General features: G+C 38.7%; 1 protein-coding gene across 8 annotated transcripts in view; it reads left to right on the top strand.

Annotated features, from left to right (window-relative positions):
* Nucleotides 1-2,056: 2,056 nt before the first annotated feature.
* The window catches only part of LOC104610247 (S-adenosyl-L-methionine-dependent methyltransferases superfamily protein), an 82,238-nt gene continuing 68,944 nt past the window's right edge, over nucleotides 2,057-15,350 (top strand). Inside the window, exons 1-4 of one of the 8 annotated variants that reach the window (XM_088901169.1) lie at nucleotides 2,057-2,480; nucleotides 2,985-3,100; nucleotides 3,425-3,569; nucleotides 12,014-12,104. In XM_088901169.1, coding sequence (XP_088757295.1) covers nucleotides 2,988-3,100; nucleotides 3,425-3,569; nucleotides 12,014-12,104 — 349 coding nt within the window. In that variant the 5' untranslated portion in view covers nucleotides 2,057-2,480; nucleotides 2,985-2,987. Of the gene's footprint in view, nucleotides 2,764-2,984; nucleotides 3,101-3,424; nucleotides 3,570-12,013; nucleotides 12,105-15,350 lie in introns of all 8 variants that reach the window. The other 7 variants (XM_088901170.1, XM_088901168.1, XM_088901167.1 and 4 more) reach the window with 7 other exon arrangements.

Below are 15,350 nucleotides of genomic sequence, written 5' to 3'. Positions count from 1 at the left end.
CCTATTTAGTGAAGGTACATATCAATCTTGGCCAGATTGGGTGTTCCGCTTGTGTTTGTCGGGTTTGCAATCAGCATCATGTTTCAGAAAATGCAAATGCTGATGGCTTGGTATATTTATTTATTTTTCTATCTTCAGTGATTGCGATTCTCTTCATGGTTGTCGATAAAAAAATATTTGTTCATTTCTATATTTCCATTGTTGATGTGAATGCTGGTTAGAGATTGGGTATTGGAGGTGGTTACTGGTTAGTAGGGGGTGTTCACGGTTACTGGTTAGTAGGGGGTGTTCACGGTTACTGGTTAGTAGGGGGTGTTCACGGTTACTGGTTAGAGATTGGAAAATTGGTAACCAAAATTGAACTGAATCAATCAGTTAACCGGTTGACCGGTTCGGTTAACTGTCGGTTCTGTTCGTTGATTTTTTGGTTTTTTAATTTTTATAATATATATTATAAAAATATATATAAATATAGAATAAAAAACTATAAATATATATAAAATATTATATTTTAAATAATAAATAATATATCACATATTATAAATAAAATGTTATATATTATAAAATTATAAAATTATAAATGTTATATATTATAAATAAAATTATAAATATATATTATATAAAATGTTATTTTTAAATAATAAATAATATATCATATATTATAAATATATATTTATATATAATGCATATTTATTAATTTATAATATATAAAAATATTAATATATATATATATATATATAATATACATAAATATATGAAATATATAGAAATATATGTATATCGGTCGGTTTGGTTAACTACCGGTTTTCTATATTGGTTAATCGAAACCAGACAATCGGCTCGGTTAACCAATTTTTTGGTGCGGTTTCAGTCGGTTTGGTTTTCGATTTTTTTTGCTCACTCCTACTAGTTAGAGATCAGATACCAATCATAGGGAAATTAGATGATAGGTGAATGGAATTTTTGTATATGATACTTAACGTCCATTAATGCTTTTGGACCAACTTGATACTTTTTGAAATTTTGGGTAGTGCAATGACACGTTTTTGAAAGTTTGGATACTACCTTAACACTACCCCACAGTTCAAGGTACTAAACTAGAATTTTCTCAAAAAAAAGGGAGAATGACTGTTCAACCCGCCTCAGAATTCTTAGCCTCACCTTAGAGCTGGGATGAATCTCGATGTGGATCGATGCTAGACTATGGGGGCTAAGGGTGCTCACGGTTCGGGTGGGGCTTTTTTTTTTAACCAAACTAATACTATTGGTTTTTGGAAAATTGGTAATTGAAACCAAACCGAAAACAGTTGATTAACCGGTTAACTGGTTCAGTTCATCGATTTTTTTAATTTTTATAAAAAAATATATAAATATATAACAAAAAATTATAAATATATATAAAATATTATATTTTAAATAATAAATAATAAATAATAAATCATATATTATAAATATATATTTATATATAATGCACATTTATTAATTTATAATATATTAAAAATATATAAATATATAAATATATATATTTATATATTTATATAATATACATAATTATATAAAATATATAGAAATATATGTATACCGGTCGGTTCGATTAACCGCCGATTTTCTATATTGGTTAACCGAAACAAAATTGGTACCTTCGGTTTTTTTAAAACACCAAAGCGAAACCGAATTGATTGATTCGGTTGACCGATTTTTCGGTTCATTTCGATTGGTTTTTTTGATGGAGAAGTACAAATAGGCCTAATGTAGAATTCTGAATTCTGCTAAACTCTATAAACATTCAGAAGTTCAAAAATCCACACCCTATGCACTCATATCCGCCCATGAATTGCACCTACTTGAATTGTAGTTTAGGCCTATGAATTCTGACCCTGGTCATTCTCCTGTTTTTTTGATTGGTTCAATTTTTCGATTTCTTTTGAGAGAATAATGGTTCATCCTACGGCCAAAATTTGTAGGCCTAAAGTAATGTTGGGATAAGTGCCAGTTCGGAATTGGTGAATAAATTGTGGGTTATTGAGATTTTTAATGTTTATAGTTTTGTAGTAGAAATCGGAAATCTGCATTGGGCCTGTCCGTAGTTTTCCGTTTTTTTTTTCGATTTTTCTGCGGTGAAAAATCCTCACCCGTGGAATCTTGAGTTCTCAACCCTTCTCTTAGTAAGCCAGAACGATCTCCGGACAAAGCAGGAGCCTCCCTTACAATTGAACCCACCTTTACCTGTAGAGTTTGAATGGTCTGTAAAGGAATTACCGAAGCCTTAATTTCGTAGAACGGTTTCAGCTTCACTTCACCCTTAAGGAAATTCTGATACTACCTTCTGCCCTTTTCCAGTCCTCCGACTTTTAGTACAGAGGTAACCGGTATCGACGTCATTGATACTCCCTTCTCTTCGATGAACCTGTTGTAACATCTGAGACTTCAACTGCCGCCCTGATAGGCTCATTACTGCAGGGACACATTATTTGTTTTGGGTTTGTAGTCTGGTGTTCAGTTAAGGTTATGAATCTTTCTTTCGTATTTGTTGATTTGTTCTCCTCTCTGCCACATACTATTTCCCATTGCAACTCTTAGCTTCCTCTATTTCGTATTTGTTTCTCGGCATTCCTCTACTTTGGTACTTAGCTTCGACCGTGAAGAATCCTCTCCACTTCCTCGCGGGCGAAAACTCTGTTGCTTCCATCCTTCAATTCTGTTTGCTTGTTTCCTTAGGTTCCATTTGTTTTACTGTAGATGGGACAGAAAGATTTTCAATTGGTAAAGTCTCAATTATATTTTTGGACCTTTTATGATCAAACTGTTGTTTTCTTCCCCTTTTACATAGATTGAAATTTTTACCAATTGAAAATACAACTGAGGTCTTTCAGATTGAAAAATTTTATGCCCCTCTTACATAGAAAGAAATGCTGCCAATGACAAGTTTTGTCTGCTTAAGTTTAAGTAGTTCTTAACTCCTAAAAGGTTCTTTTGTTCTTCAGGACATGGAAACAACTCCTAACTTGCCGTTGCCGGAAGCATTTCTTGATTTTCTAAAGGAGAATGATCTTGATCCTTCAATTTATGTTTTGGGTGATGTGACTCCACGCTATATAAGGTTGGTGGTCTGATATTGTTATTGGACTAATAAACACTGATTTTAGCTAACTAAATTTGTTTTGCTTTTTAACGAATTATAATTTGGTGGACTTGAGTTAGTTCTGATGCATGTTGACATATGTGACTTTATCAGTGGCTAGACATCCTTCTGCACACTTTATTGTCCAAGCATGGTAGCCTAGTAGAGACTGCAAACACAAAGTGGCAATATGAAATGCCACATCTACTGATGCATGTCTATGTTATAGTCTTTATATCGCCTTTTGTCCTGAATCCTGATGTTTATGGTTCTATGTGATGATGTGCTTTTTCCCTTTGTCAGGCTGAAGCCAGGTGGTGGAACTCAAGTTGAAGAGATTGAGGCTGACATAAAGTGTATGCTTGAGGAAGTGAGTTGGTTACCAGGGTTTTTTTCTATCCCTCCTCATATTCAGATTGCTAACTCGAAGGCATACCAGGAAGGAAAGGTGAGGCTTAACACGTCTTGGCCTAAGATTTATTTGGCAATGATACTAATGTCACTTGTATTATTGCAGACCTTGCAAAATAAGTTTTCTTGTCTGAAAACATTGTTTTGGGCCTTGACTCCTTAGGTTTGAATCCTTTTAGGTTTTCATACAACTAGAGGCTTTTCTATTTTCATTACCTGTTTGTTTGGTAATTTTGGATACAAGTGTTTCTTAGTTGTGCTAGTCATATGATGTTTTTGACATACTGTACCAATGACAAAAAATAATATGTTACAAGTTGTAGGGTCTAGAAGAACTAGTGGTAGCAAGTTCTCACTTTTGAAAAAAAAAACAAATGAATAGGAAACGATAACAGGTGATTCAACTAAAGGAAACAAGTCCTCACAAAAAGAATGTGTGGCTCGACTACTAGAAAGGAATAAGTGATGGTGCTAGGCAACTCTGATGAAGATGATGAGGTGGTTGTGATGAAGGGTTGATGGTGGGATCTAGAAAACAGAGCTTTCCTCCTTTGCTGATAAAGCAAAACCACTTCATGGTCCACCGGTGGTAAGGTGACTATGAGAGCTGGATCTTAGAGCATTTTCATTGTAGTTGAAGGAGAAGAAGGGCAGAATCACAAGGACTTCTTGAAGTCTTGCTTAGTGGGTACTATTGTTGCAGTTGCAAGGTAACTCCTAGTTGAGAAAATCCAACAATGGGCTATTTATAGTTGGATATTCCTTTCAGGGTATAGGTGAGGTGAATATCCACAAATAGGTTCTATTCATCTTCCTGTCCGAGGAAGAGGCCTTGAGAATTTGAAAGAGGCTTGTGGCATATGTAATTGTGTTGTGGTCTAGGTGCTGCCTGTGTGTGTGGTGGGCCTTGGACCTCATCTGTTCTTTGATTTTTCTTTTGCATTTGAATAAAAATTTACCCTATCTTTAAAAAAAAAAGAATTTGGAAAAAGAGGTCGAGGAATCTGGAAGGGGAGCTGCTTCACCTTAAGCCTGTTACCAATCATGATCCACATCATCAGCATGGTTTGGAAAAATTTCCCTGAAATCTCCCCATTTTTTTTTTTTGAAAAAGGTAAGGTACATTTATTGAATGAAATCAGAACCATACAAAGAAGCCCCAAGGAAGGAGCAAAGGCTGAGAACAGACTCTCAGCTTACATTACAACTCAAACATACTAATAGACCTTAACTGAGTCCCTAAGACCCTAGGATGGAAGCCTTTCACGCCTGCAGTCCAAGACACTAATTTTCCCACTGCACATGGCACAAGACAGTCCACCTCCTTTACTTTATTTTGAAAGATTCTTCTGTTTCTCTCCGCCCATATGGAGTTGATCACAGCTGCAGGGATAGCCCACCACACACTTCTAGCCAGCTTAGAAAAACCTATCATATCCTAACTCCTTAACAGATCTGATACCTGTTTTGGCATGACCCAAGAAATACCTTCAGAAGAGAGGAAATGATTCCATAATCCTGCCACGAAAGGGCAATGGATGAAGAGATGATTGTTTTCCTCCTCTGCTTGACCACACAGCTCACAAAGCATGTTCTGAATCAGAATTCCTATTTTTGCCAAATTCTGTTTAGTTAGGTTTTTATCCAACACTATCACCCACAGCAGAGCATTCACTTTGAGAGGAGGGATCTGAGTCCAGATTATAGCAGCAGGAAAATAAGCGTGTTTGTCTTCCTATTGTAAATCTTCTTTTGATGAGTTAATGAAAGTGTTATTGATAAAAAAAAAAAATTCTAGCAGCAGGAAAATTTTCAATTCCTTCACCAGATAATCTTCTGGCAAAAGAATTCACAGTGAAAATTCCATCTGCATTCCACTTCCAGATCCATGAGTCTTCTTCCAAGGGGTTCAAAATCTGACTAGAAAGCAATTCCAACAAATCCACCACTTGGTCCACTTCCCAATCTTGGAAAGGTCTTCTGAAAGTAGGACTCCAGGCAAGACTATTCCCAATCAGCTCACAACATTCTGCTACCATTACATCTTGATTCTCTACAAGTTGGAACAGGTGAGGGAACAACTCTTCAAAGGACCTATTATTACACCACTTATCTTTCCAAAACTTCAAGCGAAGTCCTGAACCCAACTTAGGAGACAAGCCATTTTGGATCAGAGGGTAGATTTCCATAATTTTCTTCCAAAGAGAGCAACCCAAGGAAGGAAAGTTCAAGGTGGTTAACCAGTCCCCTCTATCTGTTTCATACTTGGCTGCAATTAAAGATCTCCACCAACTAGTTCTTTCTCTAGCAAATCTCTAGATCCATTTTCCCATTAAAGCTCTGTTAAAAGTTTTCAGACTTCTCACCCCCAAGCCACCTCTTTCTTTTGGAGTACACTGTATACACCTGTTTGCAACTGGTTAAGTGTATTTTCTTTTCCTCCTCGCAACCCTTCCATAGGGAATTCCTTTGGAGCCTTTCTAATTTTTGTGCCACTTTAGTAGGTATTGGGAAGAGAGAGAGGAAGTAGGAGGGGAGGTTAGACGGAGAACTTTTCAGTAGAGTGATTCTAGCCCCCAAAGAGATATTTAGCTTTCCAGGACGCCAACTTCCTTTCCAATCTTTCCACCACTGGTTCCCAAATTAGAGAGTAAGAGCACTTAACCCCCAAGGGAAGCCCTAGATACATTGTTGGAAGATACCCGATCTGACAAGCAAGAGCTTCTGCTAGAACTTCAAGATTCTCAACCTTCACCACTGGAATTACTCTACTCTTGGCCCAGTTAACCCTCAAACCTGTTACCACTTCAAACCAACTCAACACCCCAAGCATGACCTCCAGTTGATCTAGATCTGCATCAATAAAACACAATGTGCCATCTGCAAACTGAAGTAACTGAACCTTTTCTCCTCCTGGTGCTGATTCAAACCTCTTCCACAAGCCTTCTTCACTAACTCGGTGAACAAATAGGGACAATATCTCCATTATACAAATGAACAGCAGAGGGGAAAGGGGGTCCCCTTGTTTGAGGCCTCTAGAACTTTTAAAGAAGTAAGCCGATTCACCATTAACTAGCACTGCAAATTTGGGGGAAGAAACACAAACTTTGATCCAGTTCCTCCATTTTTGACCAAAATTAATCTTTTCCAAGACTAAATCCAAGCATTTCCAGTTAACATGGTCGTAGGCCTTTTCAATATCCAACTTACAAATCAGCCCTGTATTACCCTCCCTTCTCCTTGAGTCTATCAGTTCATTTGCCACCAGGACACTGTCTAACATCTGTCTACTCGACACAAATGCAAATTGATTCTTTGCAATCACAGAACTCAGCACTGTTTTCAATCTTTTTGCTAGAGCCTTTGCCAGAATTTTATAGAAACTATTTAGCAGACTGATGGGCCTAAAATCTTTAATGCTTGTTGCCCCTTCCACTTTAGGAATTAAGGAGATGAAAGTGGAGTTTACTTCTTTCCAGAGCTGCATTTTGATGGAAATCTTGAAATACTTTCATTAAATCCTCTTTCACCACCTCCCAACACTTCTTATAGAAAAGACTTGTAAGACCATCCGGCCCTGGGGATTTATCAACTTCCATATTCTTGATCACATGCCATATTTCAGCCTCAGTAAAGGGGGCTTCCAACTCTCTTTGTTGAGAATCAGAAATCTTCCTAAACTCAAGATCTGTTGGAAAAGGTCTTCTTGCCCAAATTTCTTGGAACAATTCTGAGAAGTATTTGGTGGCAATTAATTTCATCTCAGCCCCATCCTCTCCCACTAGCTCCTCAAACTCCAACATCTCGAGCTGATTGAATCTAATTCTTGCATTTGTCATTTTATGGAAAAAGTTGGAATTTCTATCCCCCTCCTTAAGCCATTTGACCTTGGCCCTTTGCCTCCACTTAATTTCATCTCTAACAGCTAGCCTGTCAATGGACATCTTTGCTTCCATCCTTCTCTTTCTATCTTCCTCTATTGGAGGACCAGATTCCTCAGCCACATCCAACTCTTTGATCACTTCAAGGCACCTCTTTTTCTCTGATTCTGAGGTCCAACGGAGTTCCAATCTCCAAGACTTCAGGGTTTCCTTAACTACTTTGATTTTTTTTTTTTTTGCAAATTTGAATGAACTTGTGCCTTCTAGCTGGAGTTCAGTCTATTTAGAGCTCAACAAAGGAACCAACCCCTTCTCTTCAAACCACATATTTTCCATCTTGAAAGGGGTTTTTGAAATCTCCCCATTTTGTTAGGTGGCAATACTGAATTTTCCAAGGATCTTTTTCCTAATATCTTTGATATTTTGCTAATGTGATTGTTGACTATATTTCAGATTTTTATTAAATGTGTGCATAATTGATGGATTGAAAATGTCATTGAGTGGCTGAGGTTGATTCCTTATTCTTGAAGGAGAGGCTATGCAAATTTTCATACTCTATTATAATAAATTTTACCTTCACCTTTCAAAAATTGATAAGCTATATTTAAGGTTTAAAATTTAAGAATATTGTTAGAAACATTCTAATACTTCATGATTCATCAGTGTTTTTGAAAAATATTTTCCTAAAAGGACAAATGGGGATTCGATGACTGGTTTACTATTTATTGATTAAAATGATTGGCTATAACCTTTTTCATACCTGTTCAGAGATGTTTCAAGCATTGGCTAGAGAGTCAAATTTTTTTGTGGCATAGTTGGTTAGGTCATGTTTCTTTTGAAATGGTAAAGTCTTCGTTTTCGGTTTTATTTAAGTCATCTTCAGTGTCTGAGGGCGGGTATAAGTACTTTATCACATTGATCGATGATTTCTCCCGCTATACTTCGGTATTCCCTATGCGTAATAGAGATGAAGTTCCAAAGATTGTGAAAGACTTATAAAGGATGGTGTTTATGCAATTCCATGTTGAAATACAAATCTTTCAATCAGGTAATGCAAAGGAATATTTTCATGGTGAGTTCAATGAGTTCTTTGTCTCCCATGGATCTGTTCATAGGAGCTCATGCGCAAGAATACCACAACAAAATGGTGTTATAGAAAGAAAAAAATAGACACCTCCTTGGGGTAGCTCGAGGGATGATGTTACACATGAATGTTCCAAAAATGTTTTGGATGGATGCTATACTTGCGGCTGCTTGTTTCATCAATCGCATGCCCTCCAGAGTGCTGAACTACATGGCCCCTCATCAGTTGTTGTTCCCTCAGTCCCCTTTATTTTCCATTCCCATGAGTTTTTGGTTGTTGTGTCTTTGTTCATGATTTGTCTCCGTCTCGAGGTAAGTTAGACCCTCGGTTCATTCCTTGTATCTTTCTGGGGTATCCCTCCTCTCAAAAAGGGTACTGGTGCTTTGATCCCGTTAGTCATAAGTTTTTTGTGTCTATGGATGTGTCATTCTTTGAGTCTGAACCGTTCTTCCTTGCTTCTTCTCAGGGGGAGAGTAGTGTGGAAGAGGAGAAGCAGGTTCAGGTCCGCCAAGTCTCTCTTCCTTCTATTCCGGACCTTGCCCCCTTTCGTGTCTTCCAATGTACATGCCGTAGAGATCAACAATGTGACAGAGATGTGGAGTAGCCAAACATTGAGCAACCGACACCATCAGACTCCCAGGAGGTAAGTCCAAACCCTATTGCATCTATTGGTACCCCTGCTCCTACTATGGATGACCTTGACATTCCTATTGCTCAAAGAAAGGGAGTCAGGTCATGCGCTACCAAACACCCCATTACCCAGTATGTCTCCTATAATCACATTTCCCCCTCATACCGAGTCTTCCTATCTGTAGTTTGTTGCATCCTTGTACTCAAAAATGTTGCAGAAGCCTTAATATACCCTGAATGGACAGATGCTATGAAGGAGGAGATTAATGCCCTCCATAAAGATCAAACTTGGGAATTGGTGGATCTTCCAAGGGGGAAAGACCCGATGGGGTGTAAGTGGGTGTTTACAGTTAAACACAAGGCGGACGGGACATTTGAAAGGTATAAAGAAAGATTAGTAGCCTAGGGGTACACTCAAGTATACGGGGTTGACTATGACGAGACTTTTGCTCTAGTAGCTAAGATGAACTCAATTAGAGTCCTCCTGTCATTAGCTGCTAACCTTGATTGAGAATTGCATCAACTAGACATAAAATAATGCTTTTTTAAATGGTGACCTAGAGGAGGAGGTCTACATGGTTCAACCCCCTGGATTCTGTGCCAAGGGAAATGAAAATAAGGTGTGCAAGTTGAGAAAGTCTCTTTATGGTTTAAAACAATCTCCTAGGGCTTGGTTCAATAAGTTTAACATGGTAGTTTAGCAGGTAGGGTTCAAGCAATGTCAGTTTGATCACACACTCTTTGTGAAGAGATGCCAGGAACATGTTGCTGTATTGATAGTGTATGTGGATGATATCATCGTTACAAGAAATTGGAGTCCAAAAATACAAAAATTGAAACAATTCCTTGCATCTAAATTTGAAGTGAAAGATCTAGGTCCCCTAAAGTATTTTCTTGGAATTGAATCGCCCGCTCAAAAAGGGGCATCTTCATTTCTCAAAGGAAGTACACCCTTGATCTGTTACAAGACACAGGCAAGTTAGGCGCAAGGCCAGCAGATATTCCCATGGATGTTGATCACAAATTGGGTGACTGTGATGGTGAACCTTTGAAAGATGTGAAACAATTACAAATGTTAGTGGGGAAGTTGATTTATTTGTTCATAACCTGTCCAGACATTGCCTATTCAGTTGGGGTCCTGAGCCAATTCATTCACTCTCCTAAGAAACCACACATGGAGGCAGCAGAGAGAGTTCTTAGATACTTAAAAAAGTATCCAAGAACAGGTCTACTATTCAGTAAACATGATCATCTAAAGGTGGAAGTCTTTACAGATGCTGATTTGGGCAGGTGCTGTGGATGATAGAAAGTTCACAAGTGGGTATTGCACATTTGTGGGAGGAAACCTAGTGACTTGGAAAAGCAAGAAACAAAGTCTGGTAGCAAGGTCAAGTGCTGAAGCTGAATATAGAGCTATGGTACATGGGGTGGCTGAAGTTCTTTGGCTAAAAAATCTTCTAGGGCAGCTTGGAGTTGTTGTTCATAATCCTATGTTGCTTTACTGTGACAACAAGGCAGCCATAAACATCGCCAACAATTCTGTCGAGAGGACCAAGCACATTGAAGTGGACAAACACTTCATAAGGGAAAAATTGGAAAAAAGGGAAATTTGCATCCCTTAGTCAACTCCAAGGAACAACTTGCTGATGCCCTCACAAAAGGACTTCCATACTCGCGGCACAATGAGTTATGTGACAAGCTGGGCATGATAGACATATTCAGCCCAACTTGAGGGGGAGTGTTGTGAGGATTATTTAATTGTTATTTTACACTTGCTATTAGTGTGCTGTCAGCCTAAGATGCCGTCAGTCAGTTAGTTTCTTTCTTTCTTTCTTATTAGATTGTTACTAGGGAGTGCCGCCAGGGGCATACTTGTAATCTCTCATTCCTTTATATTAAGTTAATATAAATAACAAACTGGCTGCCGCCAGCTACCGTTTTTGGAGACCCTCAATCGTATCTTTCTCTTCTCCTCTCTCTCTCTCTCTCTCTCTCTCTCTCTCTCTCTCTCTCTCTCTCTCTCTCTCTCTCTCGTCTCTCCCTCTCTCCATGAATGATTAAAACATAATTAAAAAAATAAAGCTGCACACTGGGTGAAAATTTTGGAAGCTAGTTATGAAATGGAAACCCCCAACATCTAGTTTCTTAAAACTCAATTTTGATGGAAGTTTTATAGGCAATTTGGGATTGCTTGGGATAGGGGTGTCTTCCAAGATCCAAAAGGAATAGTGGTGGCTTTGTATTCAGGACCCTTAGAGCACTGATGCACTGGCGACAGAACTGGTCAGCTTACTGCAGGGGTGAAAGTTTGCTTAACAATTTGGATTCCACAATCTAGAGGTGGAAGGGGACTCTCAGGTGGTCATTTCTAGGACAAGATGCAGCACCCAAATCCCTTGGTTTTTCAGAACAAACTTAGGGAGATTGAAAACCTAATAAGGGAGCAAAATGTTTCTTCTAATGGGTGAGAAGAAGAGCAAATAGAATGGACTCTTTACCCAAACAAGGGGCTATAAGACAGCAATTGTTTTGGGCAAATCTGTAAACTCTTGTTGTTTGGGGTGGAACTTACATCCACCCTCTTGTAATTTTTAAGTTTGCATTAATGAAATTACTTTCTACTGATAAAAAAGGTTCTAACCATGGATTTTTTTTCTTTTTCTTCAAGTTGGTTGATGTGCAGTTTGAATTATGCTTCAATCAAAATGTGCTCCACCTATTGAGTAGTTAATCCAAGATGTACACTATTTGTTGGATTGTTTCTGTTTCTGTAGTTTGTATATGTTCACGGTTATTGATATGCTTGTTCTGATCTTTCTTTCTATTTAAATATACTTTTCCTCCACATTAAGCTGTTTTTCTTAGTTACCTTTTACTTGGTCTCAGATTTATGGCATGGATGCAGCATCTGGAGCTGCTGTTTTAGCCTTGAATGTCTCAGCTGGAGATCATGTCCTTGATCTTTGTGCTGCTCCTGGTAATTAATTCTCACCTATATCTGTAAATGTTCTTTGTTTCAATTTTAGCAGTTCAAACAATTGTACAAAATTGGGAATGGTCCTTTGTAATGGTGTAGTAGTTTGTTCTATACATTTAAATTGCCAAATCTTTCAACGGGCCTGCCATGGTAATGATTGCATTCAGAACGAAAATGATTTTTTTTGGCAGTCATAAATAATTTATGGAGGTATCTGGATGAAAGATGTACTTATGTAGTAGTAGGCACTAGGCAGTGTTACCTTGGAACATGACTCGATTCCCAATCCCAAATATTCAAATCAACCTTCATAATACAAATCATAGCACAAAGATGTAAGGGGTCATTTCTTGGTGCAATGATAAAATCTTGGGTTGACATGACAAACATGTGAATGCAGGTTAAAGTTTTAGAGTAGGCACTTTTTACAAGAAATACCAAAGGTGAGGTCTGTAGCTAGTCCACTCCTCCCAAGACCCTGGATAGCTAGGACCAACATTGAGGAATGACCCTAAATGGCGAGGTAGAGAACTTAACATCTGTTGAAGGTGATTTTGGGTTGGTCTTTATTGAAAAACGGTCTCCATTATGTAACAGTAGAGAAATGGAAGATGGAGCTTATAAAATCAAACTCCTTGGTCTCCCCTTTAACCTGTGGCAGTTGGAAACTCTTTATAAAATGGTTCATGCATTGGGTGTTCTTCTGGCAACTGATACAACTAATCTCCAAGTGGTGGTAGTTGAAGTGGCTGGAGTAAAACCAGAAGGTGTTCCTCGCTCGATTGATGTATTCCATGGTGGGCTCTGGAGTAAGGTCTGGTTAGCGACAGAATGTGAAGCGTCACTTTGGATAGAGAGGTGTGAGGTTGAAGAAGGTGATGATGTGGCAGGCATGTGCTTATGTGGAAGGAGAGAGGATAAAGAAACAAAGATGTTTCAGAATATGAACAGTCAGAAGCTGGGGGTCAAAACGGGGAAAACATGGAGAAGGAAAAAATTTCAAATGAATTCAATTTGAAAAGGAGAGGTGTACGTGGCCCTTTCTATGTGGAGATTACAAGATTTGGAATGAATTCTGATCTGATACAGGGTTCAAAGCGAAGTAAAGCGTCGATGAACAAAACAGGATGCACTGAACCAACCCACTGGGATGTTGGTCGTGTTAGCAACTCGCTTGGTAATCATGATGAGTTGAGACCTACCGAGTCTTATGCAAGTAGCAAGATGTAGCAAGAAAAAGGTGTTATCGACTAGGGACAATATGTTAAGTCTATCAGCGTCCCCAGTCGATGCGCTTGTTAGAAAAGCAGCACATGTGTGCGTTCAGGTTCGTCCTTGCAATGGGTTTCAAGGCCAGTGGCAACTCAGATGAGTCAAAATGGAGCAGTTATGGACCGTCCAAATCCCAGGTATGCCAGAATCCATTAAGAAGACATTGACGAGGTGGATGATGGTCGGTGGACTTTGGTCAGTCTGATGATGAAGATTCAGGCTTTGGTTGGTAGCGCGGGGGATGAGGAACAAAACCATCTAAATACAAACTAGTTGTTTGCTGAAGTGAAGAAAAGGAAAACGTGAAGGTCTCATCTTTGGGTCCGACGGCAACCAGTTGAGATGTAAACACAGTGGAGTACAAAGAGGTGGATGGAGTGGAAAGTCTAAACCTAAGCAAAGGGACATCAGAACCAAAGTATGATGTGAGGCAGGGTGTCTGTAAGGATGTAGAAAGGTTTACTAGAGGCTGAGCAGGGAGAATCTGGGAAGGGGTGAGCAACAGATTAGTGGATGTGGTCAGAGGATTTATGCATCTACAGAAGGTTCCCGAGTAGCACCTCCATGTGGGTTGACTGGTAAGATCCAAATCCTTGCACAAGAAGAGGCTCCAATGGTCCCTATTCTGGTTGTTTCCTTGCCCCTGACAGAGTCATGTATCTGTGTCAATTCACTAACGCCCTTTTTGTGCTTGAACCTTGTCCTCTTGGTCCACGGGAAGTCATCCAGCCACAAGATGAAGATAAGAATATAGGGGATGGGGAGGGTGGAGAGGTTAGGACCAGAAAGGCTGAAGAGGAGGAAAGGGTAAGAAGAATTTGGGAGATGATTGAAAGCATGTTGGAGGATCTTAAGAGGAAAGAATTTGAATATGGGAGAGATTTTGAAATGAGAAGGGGGAAGGAAAATTTAGTGGTACCTGGTAACTCGGGATGTGTCCCCAATGTTTCAAGAGAGGAAGAAGTTGTTGATGAAATAAGTGATTTTGTGGCCGACTTTGTAACTAAGCTAGGGTGCAGGTTGAAGAATCCAAATGATTTGAAAGTTTTCTTAAAGAAAGTTAAGGAAGGCAAAGTTACTTATCAAAAAAAAGAAGGCAAAGTTGGGAAAAGGAAGAAGTGAGGTTTGAAAGAATGAAGAGATATGTTGAAGGGGGCAAGGAGTTTAGTGGGAGAAAGGGAATAAAAAAGGGGCCAAGTGAATAAAGATGGTAAAATGAAGATTGCAAGTTGGAATGTTAGAGGATTGGGAAAGGATAAAAAAAGTCATTATCAAAGAGGTGTTTGGGAGAGATAAGCCAGATGTAGTATTAATTCAGGAATCTAAATTGGCTGATTTTGATTGTCAGTGGTCTAAATGTATTTGGAGAACTAGGGGCCTTAGTTGGGCAATGTCCCCAGCTTGGGGGTGCCTCGGATGGCATTGTGACAATTTGGAATGATGATTCTCTGATTAGAGTTGAAGAACTTGTGGGAAAATTTACAATTTCAATTAAATTCCGACAAGTAGAAGATGATTTTGAGTGGATACTGACTAATGTTTATGGCCCTAATGGATATAGGGAAAGAAATGAACTTTGGGAGGAGTTAGAAGATATTAGGGGACTTTGGGATGGGCCTTGGTGTTTGGGATGAGGCTTTAATGTCATCAGATCCATAGATGAATCAAATAACCTGAGGCAGAGAATAAGCACAAGCATGATGTGAATAAACCCTAGTTGATTCTAGGTCAAAGTAGAGAAGAAGAAAGAAGAAAGAAAAGAGAAAAGAGAAAGAAGAAGAAGAAGGAGAGAAGAAGAGTGTTCGGCCAGACTAGAAGAGAGAATGTGAAAAATCACTCTCCTAGCCGACCCACTTGAATTTTATTCATAAAACTTAGAGTTACAAGAAAGACAATTTTGTCTCTCATAGAAGATGGGACACATAACTTAAACTCAGATACAATAGACCTTTCACTTTCAAGAAGATACACCAG

The sequence above is a fragment of the Nelumbo nucifera genome, chromosome 3 (genome assembly GCF_055504915.1).
Source record: "Nelumbo nucifera cultivar China Antique chromosome 3, China Antique-T2T, whole genome shotgun sequence".
Lineage (NCBI taxonomy): Eukaryota > Viridiplantae > Streptophyta > Magnoliopsida > Proteales > Nelumbonaceae > Nelumbo > Nelumbo nucifera.
Note: the sequence above shows the minus strand (reverse complement) of the source record. Positions and strands in the feature narration are given on the sequence as shown.